Below are 23,701 nucleotides of genomic sequence, written 5' to 3' on the forward strand. Positions count from 1 at the left end.
TGTAAGCTCATGAGTAATATGTTATGAGATTACTTCTAGATAATTATAACATAATAAAGAAGGATAATGAAATTACCTGGGTTGCATTATTTTAGAACTACAGCATCCACGATAACCTTAACATAAGAAAGATTGGATAAATTATGATTCATTAGCTTGGTGCTGAACAGCTAAATAAAAGCCATATGCATATTTTGCCTAGCTAGTATCTAAATGATAAATTAATTTTCCATTAATTTACCATTTTGCTTAGTTATTTACAGAAATACTGGTATCTGTATGTTAATTAGGAAGACCAAAGAAAAGAAGAAACAATTCTGAGGGTAACTGCGCCACTGATTTTGTAAAATTCTACTGTTCTGCTATTCAAAAGAAATTCATTCCTTTTGATGTGGAAAATGAAAACAAGCAAGCAATATTTCACTCTCAATACAAATTAAATGCTTTGCCTTGGAATGTGCACCCAGCAGGAATGGAATGATCAGAAAACATCTCCAGGCATCTGATGTGGAAACAAATCTTAATGAGAAGCAAGCCTTTTGGTCATGCTTCAGTATGATCCTTTTACAATTACTAAAGAGAGCCTTTTCAATATGGACAAATCAGTATTCATTCTTAACTTTTGAATTTCTTCTCCCGGTTTGGACAGCCATCTATTTTAGATTGAGTTCCTGATGGATAGAATTTATAGCCACATTTCAGTCTTCGGCTTTTTACAGTTTTGGGTACGGAGGAAGAGGAAAATGCAGAGAGGGTTGTGCTGAAGAGAAACCGGACGGGAATCATCACTTTCACCGAGGAGCAGACGGCGGAGCTCGCCAAGGCCGAGCCGCGGGAAGACGCCACAGTGTCGGAGAAGGTGCTTGCCCAGTCTGCCGCAGAGAGGGACCGCATCAGCGAGATCAAAGACAAGACGGTAGAGCTGGAGACAGAGCCCAAGTACGCCAACCGCTGCACCTACTGCCCCAAGAGTTTCAAGAAGCCCAGTGACCTGGTCAGGTATTCAAAGCTTTCATTTTGCTCTGTCTCCCCCTTCATTACAATTACACACAATTAACAGTTAATGACATCTGAAACGACAGTTCAGGGACCTGTCCCACACTTATTACTTTGCAGCTCAGGTGTGGCTTGTCTGGTACCTGGGGATGGGCGTATTGTTCGGCAAAGGCTGGCCAAGGTGAAGGCAGACATCTAGCGCTCGCTATGTGTTAGTGATTCCTTATAAACAGCTGTGCACTTGTGAATTTGGGACACTTATGAGGGCCACGTTTGTACTGTGCCTGGCACTACATCCTTGCTAGATTGAAATTCAATTGAGATTTGTTAGAAGATTGGTTTGATTGGTTTTCACTGTTCTGTGTTGGTGGGCATATGTGTTGCTTTCTTCCTTCCCAGGGTTGTAGTGAGTGAGGAGTGTGTAAGATTTGTTTTGATGACTCTTTTATCCATATAAACTTGTGTTTGGCTCATTTATTCAACTGGGCATTGAAGTACCTTGCCCAAGGGTACAACAGCAGTACAAGTATATCACGGGAACCCACAACCTTCTAAATACATGTCCAGAAGCCTAACCACTGCTGCACATTGCTGCCCAGGATCAACAACTGCCAATTCTAATTTGAAAACAAGGGTGTTTAATATTTAAATTTAAAATGTGTTATTACTGTGCTGAAGGACTGAGGTCAAGGTCTGAATCTTTCTGGAAGAAAAATCTCTTCTAATGAGAACTGATGACAAGAAGAAATTAAAAGTAAGACACTGATAAAGAAATAATTCAATTTAGACATACAGTATTTAAAATTTTTCACCCTGAGCTTGAAAGGACATGCTTACATTTGCTGTGCAAATGTGTGCTTGTATGGGATGAATATCAGAGGAATCTGACTGAACCCTTATACTACCTGTCTTTACTGGATGCTGGAATATTGAGCAAGAAATTGTTTACATTTTTGTTAAGACTAAAAGAACGGTTAAAATGAGGTTGTTTGGCTCATATTATGCGTTTGATTGCTAGTAGCCAGTCAGCCCCAAAACCCTGTTCTGCTGCTGCTTCTTGGAGAGTCCAACAGCTTGGCAGTGTAGACAGAGACATAACCCTACAGCTCTGTGTGCAAAAGAGTATTTTTACTCTTCAGCATGTCTCCTCTTCTTTGCCCGTTATATAACTCTGCTCATTTCCATTGTGGAGCTTGAAGTATTTTTCAAGAACAAACATGAAAATGAATTTGGCCATGTCTGTAGCACTTGTGATGCTATTTCTGTCATTTCTTAGACCAGACTAAAATGTCCTTTTTCATCTGGTAAATAATCAAACCTTCTCTCTTTTCTAAAAAAAAAAAATATTGTATTTCCTATACATTGGAAAAGTGTTTTGTTTGGTGCAAAGAGCTCTCAGAATTCAGTGTACATTTAATGATGCTCCTTGAGATATATGAAGTGCTCTGCCACACTGTCATTCTAAGCAGGGGCTGCAATAACAGGAAAACATCATTGAAAGACACTCATCTTGTTCATTTTGCTAAAGATAGAGTAGAACATGATTTAATAAGCAATTAGGCATTTGTGTGCTTCCTCAGTTTCTCGCTTGTGCTTAACATTTTTTTGGTTTGACGGGCTGTTGTTTTCCTCTGTTAGACCCATAACATGACAGGAGTAAAAAGGTTCTCAAGTAGTTTAATTTACCTAGTGTGTAGCTATGATCAGCAGCCAAGGCAGAAATGAGTCATGTTAGAACAGATATTGATTAGATACCCATTTCCTGCTGTGACTGAAAAGTGTACAGTATTTGGTTTTATACATATTGCTCAGTTGAATATTAAATTGACCTTTGAGATTGCATATAATATTTGTAAATGCAGAAGGGTGCAATGTGTCTTTTCATTTACATTAAATCCCTTACCAGAATAACCAGAAAGGAAATGACTGGACTGGACTGTCTTGCCAAAATAGCTGCTCAGTTTTTTTTCTTCACAGAAAATGTGCTTTAGAAATTGAAAATATAATTTCTGTTTTTTGATGTTACACAGTACAGCCAACAATTCTATGTTCAATGTACATCTGCAAAATACGATTGCCAAATCACTCATGAAACAAATCAATACTGAAAATATGGAATCCTGCTGTAAATGTCAGTAAAATAATAGTTATTAAAATAAAACCTTCGTTGTTCTTCAAAAAGTTGCGAGGTTGTGGGCCTAAATCTCAACAGGGATACTGCAGAGCAAACTACTTCACTCAAATTGGCTCACTAAATTCCCTGCTGCGTAAATGAGGTCTTCTGGTCAATGAATGTGAGAATTTGTTCACAGTTTACTAACCTAGTTAAATAAAGGATTCATATACAGTATGTGTATATAACTATCACTTCTTACTCCAAATCTTTTTCCACAGTTTTTTGGAATAAAAAAGCTATTGAGAATCATGATTTACACTCTGAAAAGCTGTGATTGCAGATGTATTCATTCAGACTTGATGATTCAACAGAAGAAATGGTATACAATTTGCAATAGCTAAGTCTGTGAAATCATTAGCCTGTGGTTTCTGCCTCAGAAAAAAATATTTGAAGAACAATGCCTGTTTTGCATGGACATCAGGAGAATGCAGCCATGGAAAAAAACAAAAATAACATTGTTGATATACGATGAATGTAAATTCCAAAAGACACAGTATGTGCTTACTTTAGTTTTTCTTTGTGTGTGCATCAAAAGCTATTCTAAAAAGAAAACCAGGACCTCTTAAATGTTAATTACATTGTCAGTAAGAATCAAGAATCGCCAAGCACTTCTCATGAGTTGTGTTCACAGTAAGATTTCAAGTATTACTATTTTGATCACTTGCAAATGCAGACAAAAATATCCATTTGAATGAAATCCCTGCATGTTATTATTGATCATTTCATTTTGCTTGAAGATGGGAAACATACAGCCTTTAAATTGTAGTTTCTCACGACTGCCTTGATGTTCCTGAAGAGTGAAATTGTAGTGGAATGATTGTGTCAAACAGAGACAGCTGAGAGCAGTTAGTCCCTAATCAAACTCTATCTACCTGAAGAGTTTAGAGGATTGTTCTCTTCTAATTTTCCTTTTATTTCAATCTACCGACAGCAGAGAAGTGTTAACACTTGACAGGTAAATTAATATTCCTCAACAACTTAATTGTGCAGATTGAAGGAAGGAGTCTGGAGAAAGATATCTTTCAAATTTGTCTTCTAAAAAGGTGGAGGATGTGAATAGTCTTAGAACATTTAACACCTAAAGACAGCTAAGAAGTACCATTACTTATCATAAGAGGCATTTTTTACAATTTGTATTAGAGGAGGTGTTACAGTACATTACAAAATCTTTTAGTATTAAAAAAAAACAAAATGAGTCCTTTCGTGGGTAAATTTGTGTACACTACAAATACTGAGGAAATAGAGACACATGATAAAAGTCTCTCATTGCAATCAGATAGGCTTCAGTGGCTTTATGCCTTTCCCTGCAGGAAGAACCAGACAAAGGTGCTGTGTGAACAGGTTTCAGATGAGTCGGCATACAGTGGTTAATGCAGCTCTTGCCATTGTTGAGAAACAGGAAAACTATTACTTCACAGTAAAGTAACAAACTTCCTACCTACAGGAACTCTGTATAAACACCATCCTGTTTTATCTGTTTGTTAGTTCTGTAGTGTTACTCTTGCATTGTTCCATTTTCCAAAATAAAAACTGATCTTATGGCCATATGTGTGGTACCATATACTGTATCTGGGCAGAACACTAAAGGGAGCAGTAGTGTGTGGGTCTGGTGAGTCACTGCTACAGAAACATCCTGTGCTTCATGCTCGCAGCATGATAGGGAGAACTCAACTCAGTCCTGCACCTATTTCACGGGACAGGTGTGTGCAGTCTTCTTTCCTCACAAGGGGAGAAAATACAGATGGAAACACACATCCTCTTTTATAGACAAATAGTGAAACCCAAACAGTATAAGAACAGCCAGGATTTATTAGTATTCATGAAGTTACCGAGCTTTGACCTACTGCGTTACAGATGCTGGTGCTGAAGTCAGAATTTCAGGAGCAAACTTCAATTAAAATAATGAAGCCACATTAAATAAGCAACTCTTAAGATTGCCAGAATGTTCTTTAACAATAGTAGAATAATGCTGAGCAGGGATTAAATTGGCATGGTTTCTGATACTATGGCAACCAGTAGATTCTGGCAAATGAGGAGATGTGCTATGGAGTCTACGGTTTATTAAAACCAAGGACATATTTTTATGTTTTTATTTCAGTGAGATGCTGTAGTTTTTCAGCCTCTGCTTAGGCAAAACTTTCATACATGGGTACTTGTCTTTGATCCAGTCATTATCAGATCTGAAAGTTTTAAACTACAGAAACTACTGAAAGTTTTAAACTGCAGAAATTATTCACACTCCTACTGTAGAGGAGTAGTTTATTCTGTCTGTCTGTTGTATTTGCTGCTATGTTATTACATCATGTCCTGCACATAAAGTGAATGAGAGCCCTGTTCTTCCTGAGTGTTTCTGTTTGCTGTGCTTCCTATTCAGGTCAACATAGTTTATTGATAAAACAGTTCAGAGATTATTTGAGCCTCAGAAGGTGAAGTCCTGCGATGCTGAAATGTTCGTAAACTCAATCTGATCCAAGTCCCTTTGAAGAGCAAACACACTCCTGAAAACATGACCTTTAGAATCTGTCAGATCATCTGGTGCAATAGATTTATTGAGCAGTTGTCTTAATTAAGTCATCCAGATTGCCTTATGTAATTGGTGACTCCGAGGAAGGCTAATTCTTGATGTTTTGAAGGAATTGTGCCTACATAACATACTAGAAACCTTGTTACAATTGCTTAGGATAATTCCTGTTTCATCCCTATGTTAGCATTTTCTTTGTATTTGCTTTTCTTTTTCTCCTGACAGTGGGTGTCATTTGTATTAGTCAAAATGCATGTGTTACTACATACTGTTATAATCTTATTTTCTGGCACATCATGTTCGGACACAATTTCTGTAGTGTGCACATAAGATGTCTTTTAGGGATTTGTTTAAAAATAACTACCATTGTAATCTTAAGGGTTCATAAAAATACTCTAACTACCATTACTGTCTTGATAGTAAGAGCTAATATGCCATTAAACCTTGTAGATGTCCATATTAATTGAGGGCAGCAGGCAATTTAGTCCATTTTGTGTGTTAACATCACTGTACAGTACTGAAGGCAAAGTAAATTATTATTATTATTATTATTATTATTATTATTATTATTATTATTATTAACAGAGGAGGGGCCTCACTTCTCCCACCAGTTGGGTGGTAAGCTGCAGGCATTCTGCATCATCAGCCCCACTACACAACAGATCAGGCTGTTGCACCAAGCTCCTGGTGCTACTAGGCTATTAAGATCCTAGTGCATTCTGAAAGAGTAGTGCATTTAGTTCAGTTGGTGAAGCAGTGTTTTAGTCCTCTACCTAAACTACTGTCTAGTGGGGCTGCTGGTGCATAATAACTGATGTAAATCTCCCAGGTGGTTGATGTTGGTCCTCTTCTATGTGTAAAGCTCTCCGTGATGCTGTTGGACTAAAATCCCTATATAATATATTGAATTAATAATAACATGTTCACTGCAAATCAGCCGGATGCAGGATTCTGTCCTGCACCAGTGATCTATTGTCTTTATGGTATTTTGTCACCACAGTGGAATTTGGCTCAGAAGCCAGCAAATGCATTTAATATTTCAGCTTTTTTAAAAACAAAACAAAAAGAAATTTTGCTTTTTGGGTGAATTCTGTCTACTTTTGAAAGACTAAACATTTCTGAGAGTGGTTTATTTTCTAACTCATTGTGTAGGTTCTAGCTCTAGCACTGTGTCTTCTCCTGTCTGACCTGCACCAGTAGAGCATATTTACATGCTCTATTGAAACAGAAACCTGTGAAGCTGAATGAATGAATCAAGTAATTAAAATTCCTTTATCTTTAAAATGGTAGCAAAGAATGAGCACTTGGAGATGTGTTATGAATTTGGTCTAAAAAGTAGACCAAGAAGTACCTTTGAATTATAGATTTTTCCAGATTCTTACAGTAGTTTCTAAACTCTTTTTGACTTTTCGTACAGAATCCCATTGCTGTGGTATGCAGTGTGCCTCATTTTCTTTATAGAGGCAGCGCTGAAGGTAGAAGACCTCACAGGATTTCCGTTTATTAACAGCTATATTCCGAATGATGGCCATCCACTGAGATCTGTCTGGGCTGTGTTTCAAGTTGTCTGCAGCTGGGCACTTAATTCTACTTTGTACTTTCCAAAGCCAGGTCTGCAAGGCCAGTCAGCTCCTGCTTTGAAATGTCTCCCTTGGACCTACGTGGACTGAAAGAAATACAGAGGACAAATAGAATATATTTTTGGGAGCAGGGTTCTTCTTCCCTTTTATTGATCTTGTTACTTTTCCATCTGTGTGCCCGGGTGGCCTTTTCTTTTTTTATCTGTCAGCATTAGGGCTAACTCTGTAGCCTTCATGAAAGGATCCACAAAGGGACCAGTCCCATGGTGTTTCTCGAAGGCGACTGTATAACATGTTTTCTTCCTGACTTTCCTGTCTCTCAGGCATGTAGGATTTCATTTGTGCTTTCTGTATGTGCCACATAAGATGGATAGACACCTATTGTGTTTTGTTTGCAGAGAGAATACATGACATTTCAGAGGAACTGGAAGGCAAGGATAAGTGTTGTCAAAAATACCATTGTGCTGTGTATGGCAGTCTTTATGTGGATTCTATGAAAATATGCTAGAGTCTCTCTGCTAAACACTTCCATTCACAGTAACAAGAAATTGACCTGGGTTGCATTCAGATAATAAAGAATCCCTTGAAAATTAATGCAGAGCATAAAAGGAACATGCATTTCTGTGTCTTCCTGTTTACTCTCAGAAAATAGCCTTTTTGTTACAACTTAAAACTCATTTTAGAACCTCGCTGAACAGCACTGTGACTTCTTGCTTTCCTCACAGACATGTCCGCATCCACACCGGAGAGAAGCCGTACAAGTGTGACGAGTGTGGGAAGCGGTTCACGGTGAAATCCACTCTGGACTGTCACGTCAAGACGCACACAGGTCAGTGAGCACGTCTCTCCCTCGAGACATCCCTTCTCCTTCTTGGCCACAACACATGAAGCCATTTCATACACTTCCAAGTTAGGATTTTTCAGTGTCTTGATGGTTAAAGGGCTGTAATTGAACAATTCTGCATTGTTCTAAGAGAAAAGTTATTGGCTTTGTTTGGGTGGCTTTCTTTTGTTATATTAGAGGAATGTTATTGAGCCAGGACAAATAATTCTGCACACTGAATTTTAAAAACAATCTTGTGATGCTTTATGCTTAAGGTTTTCACATTGTGTTAGTTTATGAATGTGACACCTTTCAATACCTAAGGCTTCCACTCATTAAATATGTAAAATTGCAGAAATGCTTACCATTACATCTTTATACAGTTTGAAATGAGCATCATTATACAGATATACATGTATCCTACTGTAGGGTATTTTTCCAACATCTCTGGACAAAGTCCCGTGACATCTCTACAGCTGCTCTGACTCTAGTCAGGTGCCAGGCACATTCATATTCTCAACAGGGAATGCTCTCGCTTAGAGGGACTCAGACATCATATTTTCTGCGTAGGAGAGAAACTGAATTTCATGTGATTATTTAAATTACTCTTACAATATTACCTTGGATCCACTGATCTTTTGTTTTTGGAGCGAAACTCCTTCAGCAGCCATTTGAAGAGGTGAACAGAATTAGTTACTTCTCTTTTAAGTTTTAAGTACTTCTCTTTTTTTTTTACTTTCTCTCTTTTCCTTAATGTCAAGTATTTTGCAAAGAATGTTTTCTTTGTTTCTGTTCACATTTTTTAAAATTCCTTGAGCTGTGTGTGACACTAATTCCAATCTAAATAATTGCCTTTGGATGTTAGATTAAGAACGTCTTTTAATTTAATAAATTGCTGTTTGCTTCAAATTTCTTCATGGCCTTGATACAAAGTAATGGAAATATGGTAAAACAAAAGCGGTTCTGTATTTCTTGCATGAATGACTAAAAGAGCATGAAAAATTGAAAACGACTGTCAGTTTTAAATAAAACAATTGCAAATCTGTCCAAATGAAAGTGTATTTTCTAGATATGTATATGATATATATGGTATTCAGAACCTTCCTACCTCCTTCAAATGACAAGTCCTGCACTTGTGAATGGCTTTCTTTAGTTTTCTCACTAAATGTTTTGTTAGATTTTGGACAGATTTTGTTTTATGACATACAGTCCTTAAAAACACATACTATTACTAAGTGCACATTTTTTGGTTTGTCTAGGCAACCAATGCTGATTGTACAGTATATTTTCATTTTTTCTTGCTAAAACCAGCTTTCAGTCAGATTTTATCAAGGGCTTGAAAGAACTTGGCACTTACTGTGTTTGAGTTTAATTAATAAGATTATAAATACAGATGGTACGAATTGAAAAGCCTTATAAATAGTTCCTTGTTCCACAGTATTGCCATATACTGTCGCAAACATATTTGGAACAGGGATATTGAAATCTTTAGTAACAGATAATAAAGATGTTGTCTCCATCACTGTTACACTATGGCTCATGTAGTCATTTTAGGTTTCTCTAAATCCATGTCTTTTTAAAAAAACTGAAATATAAATACATTTAAACTGAACTGACGAGGATTATTTGTGTGAATGCTTGGGGCTGATTGGATACCTGTGAGATTTTAATGAGTTCTGTGAAGCCCATGATGGCTCTTCTGTTTGGCCCCTGGGATTATATTTCAGTTTGTGGTTTGAACAGGTGAATACTCGTAGGTTATTTAAATTTCAGGGATTGTACCAGAGAATGGGGGCAGCATAGTGTAGAGGTTTTCTAAACTGATGGGTAGCAGATTCGAGTCCTCACTACAGACACTGTTGCTGTACCTTGAGGGACAAGTAATTGCTCCAGTCTACCCAGCTGTGTATGTGGGGATCAGCACTGTGGAGTAATCCCTGCCATGGACTGCTGTCCCATCCAGGGGGGCAGCTCTAGTCTGCTTAATACTGCAGAAACCAATATATGCTCCGGCCTGATAAGATGATGGGGCTTGGACATATAAAGGGGATAGAAATTATTTATTCAAAAAACATCAATAGTTCTTTATAGAATGATTCCGTTTTTTTAATCTCCCGTTGTTTTTGGTGTTAATGGCCTTGTTTTGTATTGGGTGCAGGTCAGAAGCTTTTTAACTGCCACATGTGCAACACATCCTTCTCCACAAAAGGCAGTCTGAAAGTCCACATGCGGCTGCACACAGGATCCAAGCCTTTCAAGTGCCCTTTCTGTGAACTGCGCTTCCGAACCTCTGGTCACCGAAAAACCCACATCCAGTGCCACTTCAAGTCTTCCTCTGATGCCAAGAAGAACAAAAAGCCTGCTGAGAGGCAGCAGTCCGAGCCCCTGCCCCTGGTCAGCCTGCTCCAGACACCCTCTGGCGACCCCAGCGTCTTCATCTCCAACAACCCTGTCCTGACTGGCCAGTTTGAACAGAACCTCCTGCAGCAAGGCATTGTGGGACAGGCCATTCTTCCTGCTTCAATGTCAAGTAAGAAGCTTCTGAGAGATTCCAAAAAGTCTTGAAACAGGAATATTGTGTTGCATATAAGTATAGCTTTTCGTTCTTGGAAACAGAGCCACTATTTTGTTTTTTGCAGAACTGATCTTATTTCCAGTAATAAAAGACTGACGATAATTAATGTCACAAGGCAAAGATAAGTTGGGCAAATGAGGATTTTCGTAGCAAATCTGAAGATGATTTTGTAGTATCTCCTATCTCAGGTTCGCAGATTTCTGCTGTTGTGATGTGAGATAGGGAAGGTTCCAGATAATGATGACTTCTTCTTTTAATGTATTTTGTTAAAGGTTTTGTTAAAGCTTTTTACTCTTCATATTTTTGTGCTTTGTCATATCTGTTATGGTGCATCACACAAGTATGAAATATTTTTAATATAGTTATAGATTAAAAACTTTGAAACATTTTTGAGGTGTAAGAAGTGCTATATTAATTATATAGTGTTCTCTTAGAAGATCCCATTTTAGCAAGTGGCTAAAACACCCATGAGTTATAAGAGCAGAGCACAACAGAGATGGCTAGTTACAGTATGTCATAGTATGCCCAAATGATAGTGTATCTTGGTCCATATTAACAAGGTTATGTGTTTCTGCAACATGGCGTTTCCCCGAACATATAAAATCTAGCATATCATCTACTAAATTTATTTTTTATTTAAGGCAGTTATCTAAGCTGCAACTTAGCCTTTGGAATGTATGAAAATGTTTGCCACGGGCTCAATGAGTTCTCCTGAAATTCTACTACAGTGTGATTAAGTTTGGACTGCCATTAGAAGTTACAAAAACATATCGGTTTCAATGGTTTTTTTTTTAGATTTGGGTGACTAACGTTTTGTAGTATTGTATTTTTCCAGAGAATTTTTTTTTCTTGGAAGGTGGGTTATTCAATTACACTCATGTTTCTTATCTCTGTAAACAGATTTACTATGCAGTTTTTTTTCCTTCATTGTTTATGGTATCTTCTGGCAGGATCCTGAATAATAAGCTCTAAACGTATGCCATTGATATTACTTATTATGGAAGCTCTGATGCTTGATTTTATACCTCATATGGAATATCCCTGATAGTTCTCCTCTTCAGCTCATGAGAGTTTTTTCTCAAGGCTTGTGTGTGAAGAGTGGAGTTCTAGCTTCTAGACTAGTTTTGTTTTGCCTGTATAATATACATAAATGTACCTGATTGTTTTAATGTTAAATTTAGGATTGCCAATAATGCACACAATTTCCCGTCCAACTTCAGCGTTTAACTTTCATGTTTGCGTTTGAAGTCACCTGTAAATCCAGACTAAAGGGATGATAGTTGTGATAGTAAACTCTTTCAAACCTTCATTAATGCAATTTATAAAAAACCAAAAAGCCAGCGCAGTCATCGTGCATCATAAATCATAAAATTCTGTACATTGCTCATTGTGAGACGTCAAATATCTCTTTTTTTATCAGCAGGTGGAGATCTGACAGTGTCTCTTACAGAAGCTGGACTGGCCGCACTTGAGGGGATTCAGCTACAGCTCACACCCACTAATTTAGTGTGTCCCAATGTCCAGATCTCTGGCATTGACACCAGCAACATCAACAACATCATGCTGCAGGTAGGCCTTCTGGTGCCTGACCCATGATGCTGAAGCATGACAAATGACACTGTACTTCTTTTTAAAAACAAAGTACAACCAGTCTAATAAATTATGTGAAGCGTTCAATGTGTTGGTCTTCGAAAACTGAAGTTAGACTTGAAAGAGTACTTTTTTATATCAAGCATGCACATATGTGAGTCATGTGTCATTGAACCATTAAATTATTACATTTATTTTTCTGAATTTATGCATCCAGTATGTTAGGCACTATGTTGCAGTACTTATTTAATATATAGCAGCTTGTCACCTGGTCCGCATGACATTTCCGTATGAATGAAAAAATTAAGAGCCTGTGACGTCTACAGTGTGCACCAGTTCAGCCGATGGCTTTGCCTTTCAAACCTTGGCCACTGAAAGCTTTGTCTCTCTTTTCTCTGAAACAGATAGACCCCAGCATTTTGCAGCAGACTCTGCAACAGGGCAACCTCCTCTCCCATCAGCTAACTGGAGACTCCACTCTGGCCCAGCAAGCAGGGGCCCACCTGGTCACAGGGGACTCCTCCGTCCCGGCCAATGTGGTGATCCACCCGCTCACCAGCCTGTCCTTGCAGCCCACGGTCACCTCCGCGAGCATGACCATCGGGGGCCTGGCGGAGCAAGATGCTGTTCTCACAACGAGCAGCAGCGGTGGGTAGACATCGCTGGGCCTTCTGCTCTCACGTCCTTCCCCGTTCAGCAGAGCTTCTCTGCTTAATTAGTTGTTGCTCTGTTTATTCCTGTTTTTCTCTGCTTTTTCCGTCTTGCTCATACAAGGTGATTCATACACTCGCAGAGCAACAGGTCAGCCTCCACCGTCGTCTTTGCCACTGAGTATCCTTAATGGGGACCAGGGAAAAATGCATCAATGCTTAAAGTTTGTCACACCTCATCTGGCTTAAATGTAACCTCATGCCATTAAGCTGACAATAAATGAATAATGAATCCATTATTCTGAGCTTCTTGCACCATATGAATGACGAGTGCTAATGAATAAAATGAATAACCTTTTACCCCGACAAAGAGCCGAAACACATTAGGCATCTTTTTATCCTACAATGGAATTAAAAGAAGAAATAATCAATATAAATATTAGATTAAAAAAAAAGTTTTTTCTTCTTTTCAGTGGTAATGTGGTTCCAAGAGATCCCAGGGGAATAATATCAAAACACATGAGCAAGATGAGTTACGCAAGCTGGTCTCATTTGCATCTTTTCTAATATTTGACTATCTAATCTTAAGTGCAGTGTGAACACGGGGGAAGAAAAAACGCTTAACCTGTGTGCAACACACATCACTGCTGTGCATTGAGGACTAGCTGTTTTCTTTCGATCAATTTGTGTTTTTTTTCTCCCCACAATCTTCCTGTGCTCTGAACAGCAGCTTTTGACAGCACAGCAGGGCACTAATAAGATCACAGCGGGGGCGTCTGTCGTTGTGTTCATTTATGAATGATGAAACCGGAGTGCGTGAATGAACGGCTGTTGTCTTACTGAAGATCACCACGCCTCTGGCTCAACTCCAGTTTCAGAACAGCGAAGAACGAATTTTATGCATATGCTGCATTAAAAATGGTGAAATAACATAATGTGTCTTTTGGAATAACAGCCAGAAGCGAAAGAAACCATTAAAGTAGTGCTGTACTCTGTTGTGGTCATTTTAAATAGGCTTATTTTTCATCTCTTTAAAGAGGCGTTTTGTTTTTTACAAGCCTCAGTTACTCTCCTGTTCCTGTTCCTCCCAGTTCTTGTAATATTGGGAGTGTTCACAGGATGACCAGAAAAAGTTTGACTACCTTTCAGTAGACTTGCATTACCTTAGCTCCCAGGACTATTAGGAAGGTTTCCTCTTAGATGTGAATTGTGTTGCTATAACACCAATGCACCTGCATATAATATTGTGATGAAAGTAGTATTTAGGCAAAGGCCTGGGGTTAGCTTTATACATAGTGTGACGTATAGAGTAAATAAGAAAAGCATATGGGTGCTTGAACAGGGGTGCAAATTCACAAAGATCACTGTAAAAAGATTCACTTTTGGAAACAACTCTCTGAAAATGAAGCTGTGTGGGCTTTTTAAAGACATGAGAGATGTATGCCTACATTGTCAGGAAGAGTCAAACTTTTTTATTTGAATAACAAAGTAAATCGTGCCAAATTATGCTATCTTGTACTTGCTAAGACCCATGGAACCTGTCCAGCCCCAGAATGCCAGGGTCCCAAGTGTCCACACCTGAAGAAAGTGTTTGACAACAGTCATATACATCTAAACAGTCTTCTAATCATATGTGTTTCTTCATCTTTAAATATCCTTTTCAGATGACCTTCTGAAAGAGAAATGTTTCTTAACTAGTAAGACTGCTGGTATGTCTGTTGATGAAAAGCTCCTGAGTTTTTTTCCACTTTCATCTTAGGTTCTCAGGATCTCTCCCAGGTCATGACGTCCCAGAGCCTCGTGGCGTCTGCGAACGCTCAGCACGAGATCACGCTGACAATCAATAATTCCAGCTTCAGCCAGGTGTTGGCCCAGGCTTCTGGCTCAAATCCCACCCCCTTGTCAGCCAGCCCTCAGGAAATCACACTAACCATATCAGGTATGGGCCCGCAAGATCGTGCAGGGCACTCTCAGGGTGCAGGTCTTCAACAGCCATCCTCACAGCCCAGAAGGGATTCTGGTTTTCATTCTGCTGAGTTCTGAATTACTCACCTGAGCTAATGACACTTGTACCACTTTGTCTCCAGACTTTAGAGGGCTATTGAGCACTATTTTCCCAATACGATACCTATGTTACCCATATAACAAACCTTATCTGTCCATTTCCCTAATAGTGCCGATATCTGTGTCATCTTTGTTTGATCCCATTTTGGAATTTCATTGTATTTCATCATTACGAAATCTAAAAACATCTGACGCTTGGATAAGGAGCATTTCAGCACAGTAGTTTGGACGACAGCCTGCAGTGTTCCTGAATGATGTGAAAGCACAATGTGTTTGAACCCACCCCAACACCCCCCTTAAAACAACATGTACTGAAGCTACCTTGAGTTAAAAGTGAATTGTCTCAGATATTTTAAGATTTCTGTAAATGCTGAGCTCCACAACATGCAACAGCAACAAACACTAGTACTGATAGACTTGACTGTTTAGTTTTAGATTTTTTTATCTGTTTTTGCATTTGTAACTTCTCCAGCCGATAAACTGTGACAGCCTTGCTGGCACCAAGTGTGCTGAATAACCTTGACAAAACTCCCAACACCTTGTCTTTTGTAATTGAAATCTTAACTGCTCGGTATTCAGCTCCATGCACAGAATCCAACACAGTGACTAGCTTTAACTACAATTTCAGACATTTGCCAATATCTTCATCACTTTCAGAATAGCGAGACATTAAGGGGAAACTACAATGCTATTTTTATATTTCACGGTTAGAAACAATTGCCATTGATGAGTGGATATCAAACCATGATGAAAGTAAAATATACGCAGTAATGTGTTAAACCTCCAATTTAAAAAGGCAAAATTTATAGGTATGTGCAGAACCATTCTGCGATTCAGAATGAGGCGACAAAACTTCTGGTGAAGTGAAGAAACCCTATTACATTGTAAGCAAGCAAGGATGTGAATAGATCTGTTTTAATCCAATAGAATTATTGATCTTGACTGAGAGATAGTTTTGCCGACAAATACAACTTACTTGTTAGCTTTGCATGGTGATCATGTTGGGACTTTTCTGCAGTGAAAAATCTGCTGCACAACCTGTACTTACTCAGCTCGCGTTACATTAATCATTACAGTGACTAGTGAGCAGGAAGGGTCGCCCCATGGTACAGTTCCCACGAATTCTTGCTCTCCCTCGTAGCAAGGCCAGTAGTTTGTGACAATAAGTAACTATATCGTGCTTTCACAAAGTTCACAATTTTGTGCTTAATTTGGAATTTTAATTATATTAATTGTATTCTATTAATAAATCAGAAGAATTTGTAGTCCAAACATTTGTGGTCATGGAAATTGCATTGTATGTTTGGCTTGACTAAGTTTTTCTCTGATAGCCCTTGATTAAAAGGAACTCTATTGGATGTTCTTGACTTTAAAATGTCCCTGACATATTGTTTCATTCAGAGCAGAGAAGGCGAATATTGTGGTCAGCTCAATTCAGAAGTCAGTACAGGAGTTGTAGCCTCTGTCTCTTAATACCATGATCTTGAAATTGTGTCATTCGCCTCAACAATCATGATAAAGGGCTGCAATTGAGGTGCTGAACTCAACGCATCTCTGTGCTTTTTAATAAGCTCAGTAGTTGGCCAACAATATGAGACGGTCAGAGGCATGGGGTGGGTGTGACAACATGTCCATCAGAAAGCTCATTCACAGACCTGTAGCAGTGCTGCACTCTGTGAACCCAATCTTATGTTTTTCAAGTTCAGTTTCTCAATAGACTGCTGACCCAACATTGGCTGTGAATACTAAACTCACCACAGAGGAAAAAAATGCTGGAACAGGTGGTGTACGTGGGACAGTTTTTGTTAATTCTCACAGTCATGACTGTTTGTGGTCTGTTCCATTTGGTTAAATTCAATCACTCCTCTGTGTGTTAGTGCCTCCATCTTTCCAGGCCTCTTTGTATCATTCCTGTAGAGAACTGTGGCAAGGAGAGAACAAGTAGACCCCCACAGCAGCTTGCTGCTCTGCTTTACAACAGCACAACAGCAAGTCTTGCACTAATAATAAACGAAGGTTAATTTGTAAAAGTTGTTTCTCTCTTGAGCTGTATCTTCTATGCCCATGTTTCTCCCATCAAAGTCACTCTTACATACTGACATTCAGCGACTTCATTTCTTCAGTCAAATTAAAAAGAAATGCTCCCTGCTGAGTTCTCAAGCTGTCTGTTGAATTAATCTAGCTTTTTAGGACTAATTCTCAGGGGTTATAACTGTGGTATGACTGTTCTGTTATTTTGACATTTATCAACCATTTCTTATTCCAAGCCATTGTTTTACATGCCCAAGAAAACTTGTCGGTGACCCATGCATATCATCGGTAAAACTTCAGGAGAGCTAATGGACTATTACATTTTACATGTGGGTGCTCCTTGAGTGAGGATCCTAGTATTACAGAGTCAGTAGTGTGGCAGTAGGGGTCTTGAATTGTGACTGTAAGCTTTTGGGTTTAAATCCCAGGAGGAGCACTGCTGTTGTCCCCTTGAGCAAGGAGTTTCACTCCTTTCGCTGAAATCCCCTGCTTTAGAAATGGGTGTCTTCCAGAGAATCTTAAATAAGAATATGTTCTAAATAATTGATTATGTGTTTAAATATAGGTTTAATTGGAAATAGTGCAATTTTTAAATTGTTTTCCCAGTACAAATGCAAATTATCCCTACTATAAATGTCCAAATATTATGTATAGAAGGTAAATTATGCTTTTTCCCTCCATGTTGTTCTCCTTCTTATTTTTTTTGTAATGACATGTTTGCATTTGAGTGCTGTTCTGCAAACTGTCAGGAGTCCAGTTTTTTGCAGTGTATTGGCAGGGGAGAGAGCGAATCAACAAACAGGCAACAGGGACAAGTAATACAGTACTCCCTATTACTTTTCTTAAGGTTGTGTTCATATTGATCTGGTTCTATGACCCCTCTCAAAAGAAGACACTGTCTTTCAAGTTTCTGGATGTCACTGTCTGAAGGTGGTCTTACTTTACTTTTAGTTTACCTGGTGTGGTCTAAGATTTATTCAGAGCTGCAGTATTTAAGTTGTACTTTGAAACCTCACAGTTATGAATGATTTAGAGGTGCATCTCAAGCTGTCAGAGCAGATAGCTGTGGCATTATGCAAGCTGCAAAAGAACAAGCTTAATTCCATGCTGCAAAATAAATAGGAGCAAAGGTTGTGTATTTTTTCACTCTGTGTACTATATCAGTGCTCTGTGGACATCTCAGTCCTTGATTTTACTAACGGTGATATCAGCCATCTCTTGAGACCTGTCCAACCAGCCTACTGGTTTTAAGTGTTGTAAGCATCCTAAATACTTATTTTGATAAAGCAGTAAAAAAATAGAAATGTTATATATTACTTTAATAATCCAGAAACTTATTTCTAATTTCAAATTTTTCCTGAGGTTAAATACTCTTTGTTTTTGTATATTTGTGTATATGATTTCTTATTACATAATAAGTAGCAAGGCACTTCACGGAAAAAAATAATTCTTTAAAATATTTATTACAAAGAAACACTAAAATATTTTTGTATGTACATAACCAGTTGAAGAGTGGTTTAAAATGGTTTTATTTATACCATTATTGTATTCTGCCTGCATAATTTAAAACTCTTCTGTGAAAAAATATAATAATAAATAATTTTGTGGGAGAATCACTTAAGGCTGAATAATTATTAACCTTTTGCAAGCAAAAATGAGCAGTATTATGAATCATCCTGCTTATTAATAATTGATTTCCATTTTGAGCAAATACAATAGTATCAAAACAATTTTGTGTTGTCCTGTCGATGCTGATGTCATGGAAACCAGATTTCTGTGCAAAGCCTTCCCAAAGTGCATTTTGTTTTACAGAGGTTTTTTAATTGAATTTCTTTGAAATGGTTTGGTAACATGTATTTCACCATCACCAAAAAGATAAAGCATTTTAATAACAGATGTTGAAATGGATGGTGGCACGGTGGCACGGTTTTTAGCATTGCTGCCTTGCCGTGCGAGGGTCCTGGGTTCGATTCTGGACCTGAGGTGCTATCTACGTGGAGTTTGTATGTTCTTCCCAGGTGCGGGTGGGTTTTCTCCAGGAGCTCTGGTTTTCTCCCACAGTCCAAAAACATACTGGAAATGGGCTGGGAAAATGGGCCCTGGTGTGAGTATGTGCATGTTTGTGTTTGAGTGTGTCTGTCCTGTGATGGACTGGCGTCCCATTCAAGGCATTCTTTGCCTTGTGCCCTTTGCTTGCCGGGATAGGCTCTGACCCCCCCCACGACCCTGTAATGAAAGAAGCAGCTAGAAAATGGATGGATGACTGTTGAAATGGAAGCATAGTATATCTTAAGTGTTTTGTGCAGTGTCCTTCTGTATTTCTGCCTGCAGCCTGTCCATTGGGATTACGTGAAATTACATACTGGACAGACCTCACACCTACATACTCTCACACCTGAAGAAGGCTCCACGGCCGAAACGTTGTGTTTTCTTTCTTCTCTTTTCAGCATGGAGTAAACCTATTACTTGTTCCTTTACATACTGTATATTTGCTTAGACATTTGAATATTGAATGTCCTAAATCCACTAAGAAAGTGAATCAGAAAAATCTGTTTCCAGTGGAGTGGGAGTTGATGAAAGCTGTTTATTGACAAACATCCTTACTTGGTGTTTGCCTATTTAGTCTGTGCTGGACCCTTCTCTCGCAGTTTTTCCTGTTTTATCAAATTCTGTGCCAAAACCTCCTACATTCCTCCATCCTCTCCTTCTGTGTTAATACTGTACATTCATATGCAGATCTGCTCATAGCTAACTCTGTCCTCTCTACTGGCTGGAAACAGAGATTCTGTTTGTACGAATGTGCTTACAAACCTTTTGGATCTTGTTCATAGTGCGGTTATGACTAATTCCTTGAGGTGTACTTTGTTATTCATGACAAAACATGTTTATATGTTATATACGTAGCTGAAGAGTCACATTTGTAGTGATTTTATTTGATTTGTAAATTGAGACGCAATACAGAACTCATTCGCAGTAGCTAGGCAGTGTTTGCCAACTGAAAACAGGGTAAAATAGAAATATTTAAAAATGGTTTTGATTTTGTCCGCAGGTTATATATTTTTTTATAATTTATATCTTAACTGTAGTTGAGTGCTGACTATTTTGCGTTTACCTCAGTGTGTCATTGTAAATGATTTAGCTAATCAGAGACGATAAACATCTCTGGCAGTTTATTTTATCATTTTAAGGAAAGGCTCTTTAAGTGTCTACTTATTTAGATCAGGAGGGGATTCAAATGGTATTTTCTATGACCTGGGCTTAACTGATAATATAACGACTTCAGTGTTTCCTTTCCCAGACCTATAGCTTTGTACAAAAAGTCTACAATATAGTTTTTGTTTTCTTTTCAAATAGAATTAGTCCACTCAGTGTTTATAATACAGCATAAATGTATATTGTTCCAGTGTGCAAAATGGTAATTGGAGCTTTAGAGGAAGGTAGAAACTATTCACACAACAGCATGTTAAAAAACAATACGTTTTCTGTTTAGACTTAAAAAGTCTAGAGTAGCACATTGGTATTCGCTATTTCAAAGAGATTTAAATTCTATATGCAGGGTCTGCAGCAGCCGAAAGCTGGAACAACTGATAATACCTCTTGTGATCTTGACAAAAATGTGGAAGATTTGGGATAAGGTGCTTCCTGAAATTATCCATGTGACTCACATAAAGTATCTTGTTTTTCATCATTCTAAGGTCAAGATATCATCTCGCAGCATGGTACAACAGGAAGTGCCGAGATAAATGGAGGCATTAGATTGACGTCTCCTATCCCTACACAGCCAAATGGTACCAGTTTGACAATAGGGAGTGACCAGCTTCTACCTCAGAGCCCGACTGGCACTGGAATCACAGGTAAGAAGAAAAATGTTCCCCATGTCCCCTACATGAGGTCCTGATATTAGTGTTGCAGAACACATTCATGGGACCTGAAAAGAAACTCAACATTGTAGGGATGCACTAGAGTTCAGATCTCAAAACAAAGTGCAAGATGTGTCTGGGCTACAGGTTTGGGGCAAGTCTTGATCTTGTCTAGTGAGAAGTGCAGGAATCCTTGGAAGCTGCTTCTTGAGAGGCTTGTGCTCCGGTTTGCACTGATCCTAGTTACATAACGGTCTACACATTACTTCTCATAAGAGCAATGATGCACTTGTATGCACAGGAGCAATCGTTGTGTGAAAAGCATTCTCTTGAGCTGAGTTGGTGTTGTCATTTTTGTACCCACGAGGAATTGATATAGACAGAGGTCTAAGCAGCTCTTCAGCTTGAGGAGTGTAGAAAAGACAAGTGAGACGCTCTCAAAGACAACCGAATGATACAGTTTTTTGACAGTTGATTTACATTTACTAGTTTGGGAGCATTAGTACTCTCTGGACTAAATCTCAGGGGTTGCACAGGAATAGCTACAATCCAGCAGGTTTTATGGGTCAACAGATCATCAAATTAAAACTCTTGGAACATTTTCATTTGCGTTTAAAGTTTTAATTAAGAAGTTCAGAAATCAGAAATGAAAACACAAGCACCATGTAACTCTGAAAGGACTAAGGCTGACCATTCCTAGTTTAATTGAACCAATTAATTACTAAACTGTTCAGAATTGATGTCTTTATTATGACCTGTTAGATTTCTTGGACTATGGTTCTGCAGGACCAGGGCCAGATATATCTCATCTACCGTGATCTTGGAATTACAAGATTTTTGTAATCCACACTGGTATTTTCTGCTTAAATGCTTTGTGTAACACTTACATATTTGCAGGGCATAACTGCTCCTGTCTTCTTTTCACAATGTACCAGCAAGCAGCCTTCCCTCCAGCACATCCCTGTCGCAAGCCTCGGTCACTTCCCAGAGCCTGGTAATGTCTTCTGCTGGAATGGGCACCGATGGCAGTGTGACCCTCACCCTGGCAGACACACAGGGCATGCTGTCAGAGAGCCTTGACACGGTCACCCTGAACATCACTCAGCAGGTGAATTTCACATCCCTTTAATTGAATGGCTTGCTGGATTAGACCATTTTATCCTTTCCTTTAAAATGCATGGAGCCCTTGGTTTCAGAAATACCCTGCTCTGGGTGACGTCTGTTCAGTCAATTCTTAATTTATGTATTGCATTAAGCAGATGCATCCTTAGTTCTGCTGTCTGAACAACTCAGTATGTGTCCAATTGCTAAAGGTAGGAATAGCACTAACAGTCCCACAGATCGAAGTCTTTATTCTTCATCGATCCAATTACTTATATTCTACACATCAGAGGGAGGGGAGTTCTGAAATCCAGGAACAGGTATGGGGATAAAGCTAAGTATTAACTCCGTTCAGCTTTTTAAGAGCTAAAGTGAAAGGTCCCAAATAACAAGTACTGTTAAATTAGCCTCAGTGATGAGGTACTGTATGTTCTATATTGCAGTCTTCAGTGAGACTGAGATGTAGAACAAATGTGTCCTCCAGGATTAAAATAGAGAATCTTTGGTCTGTTTGATATGTCTGTGTTTTGAAGTCTGAATTGTGACACATGGGATTGGTTTTATAAAGAAGGATGAGTTTTCTCTTGTCTTCTGCAAATATTTTGCTGTGCACAGCAGTTCTAAATGACTTTTCAGCTGTGCATCAGCTTAATAACATATCAACTTCCAGCTCACTGGAGAGCTCAGTGTCTCTTCTGATCTGGCCTTGCCTTATTGAGTGCAAGTCAGTGTGGCAGTTCAGTAGTGGCTCTCATTCAGATAGCACAGGACCAAGAGAGAAGGGATACTTAAGATTCTACTGAAGTTTCTTTATAGTGGTTCCTCAATTTATTTTGTCTTCAAGATCACAGACTAGTGTTTGGTTTAAATGATTGTGCTGATGTCACGCTTTAAAATAATTTTTGTTTTGCCTTGACATTGTGTGTTCAGTGTTGCAATGGTGTATCTTTTGTGTGACCTTTCTTTAGGGGCAGCAGTTCCCTGCCATTCTCAGTGACCCCAGCCTCCAAGGGCAGACTGGTAACCCCTCCCAGCAAGTCATACTTGTCAGTCACCCCCAACAAAGCACTGCAGGAGCCTCAGATGACAGCTTTCGGGTGAGCAGCACTGACATACAGCTAACACACTTATCAATTTCATATCAATAATAACTGGTTTTCATACTGTTCTGTATTCTCCAGCACTTTAATGATTGACAGTGTGCAAATGCATGTCTTGTTTAGCAACATTTAATCCCGTTGAATATGTATTGTACTCAGGCCATGCCACCTGTTAATGTGGTTTTTAATCAATAAAATACTGAGTTCTTAGATTAAACTTGAGAAAACATAGATATAAGGAATGACATTTCACTTCATGAGGGAGTGGTAGAGTAGAAAAACATTTACTATAACCGCTGTGTCGTAAAGATTCTGAAACTTTTCCAAAAAGAGTATATATAGAAATTATATTTCTATGAATGCACTGTTTTATATTTATGCAATACCCATAGTAACACAACAGTTTTTTCTGTCTGAGTCATCTGGACAGCTGTTTTGTTTGCTTCAACTGCGGCAGCCTTTATTATCTGGGAAACCTGAATCCTCTGGTTCATTAATACACTGTGTACATAGAAACATTTCCATTTTTCATTTTTGAAAAAAAACAAATGGTCATCTGTTGACTGATTCACCTACATTTTCAATTTTTTCTGCGTTGCTTAAGTCCGGCTGTAAATTTGGTTTAATTCCAGAG

General features: G+C 38.6%; 1 protein-coding gene across 1 annotated transcript in view; it reads left to right on the plus strand.

Annotated features, from left to right (window-relative positions):
• Positions 1-23,701, plus strand: part of znf236 (zinc finger protein 236) — a 94,836-nt gene that overhangs the window by 58,042 nt on the left and 13,093 nt on the right. The window contains exons 20-28 of the mRNA XM_088929112.1: positions 720-999; positions 7,999-8,102; positions 10,255-10,626; positions 12,092-12,240; positions 12,666-12,909; positions 14,671-14,850; positions 20,702-20,860; positions 21,802-21,974; positions 22,936-23,064. Coding sequence (XP_088785238.1) covers positions 720-999; positions 7,999-8,102; positions 10,255-10,626; positions 12,092-12,240; positions 12,666-12,909; positions 14,671-14,850; positions 20,702-20,860; positions 21,802-21,974; positions 22,936-23,064 — 1,790 coding nt within the window. The remainder of the gene's footprint in view (positions 1-719; positions 1,000-7,998; positions 8,103-10,254; positions 10,627-12,091; positions 12,241-12,665; positions 12,910-14,670; positions 14,851-20,701; positions 20,861-21,801; positions 21,975-22,935; positions 23,065-23,701) is intronic.

This window comes from Atractosteus spatula, chromosome 12, assembly GCF_055471065.1.
Source record: "Atractosteus spatula isolate fAtrSpa1 chromosome 12, fAtrSpa1.hap1, whole genome shotgun sequence".
NCBI lineage: Eukaryota > Metazoa > Chordata > Actinopteri > Semionotiformes > Lepisosteidae > Atractosteus > Atractosteus spatula.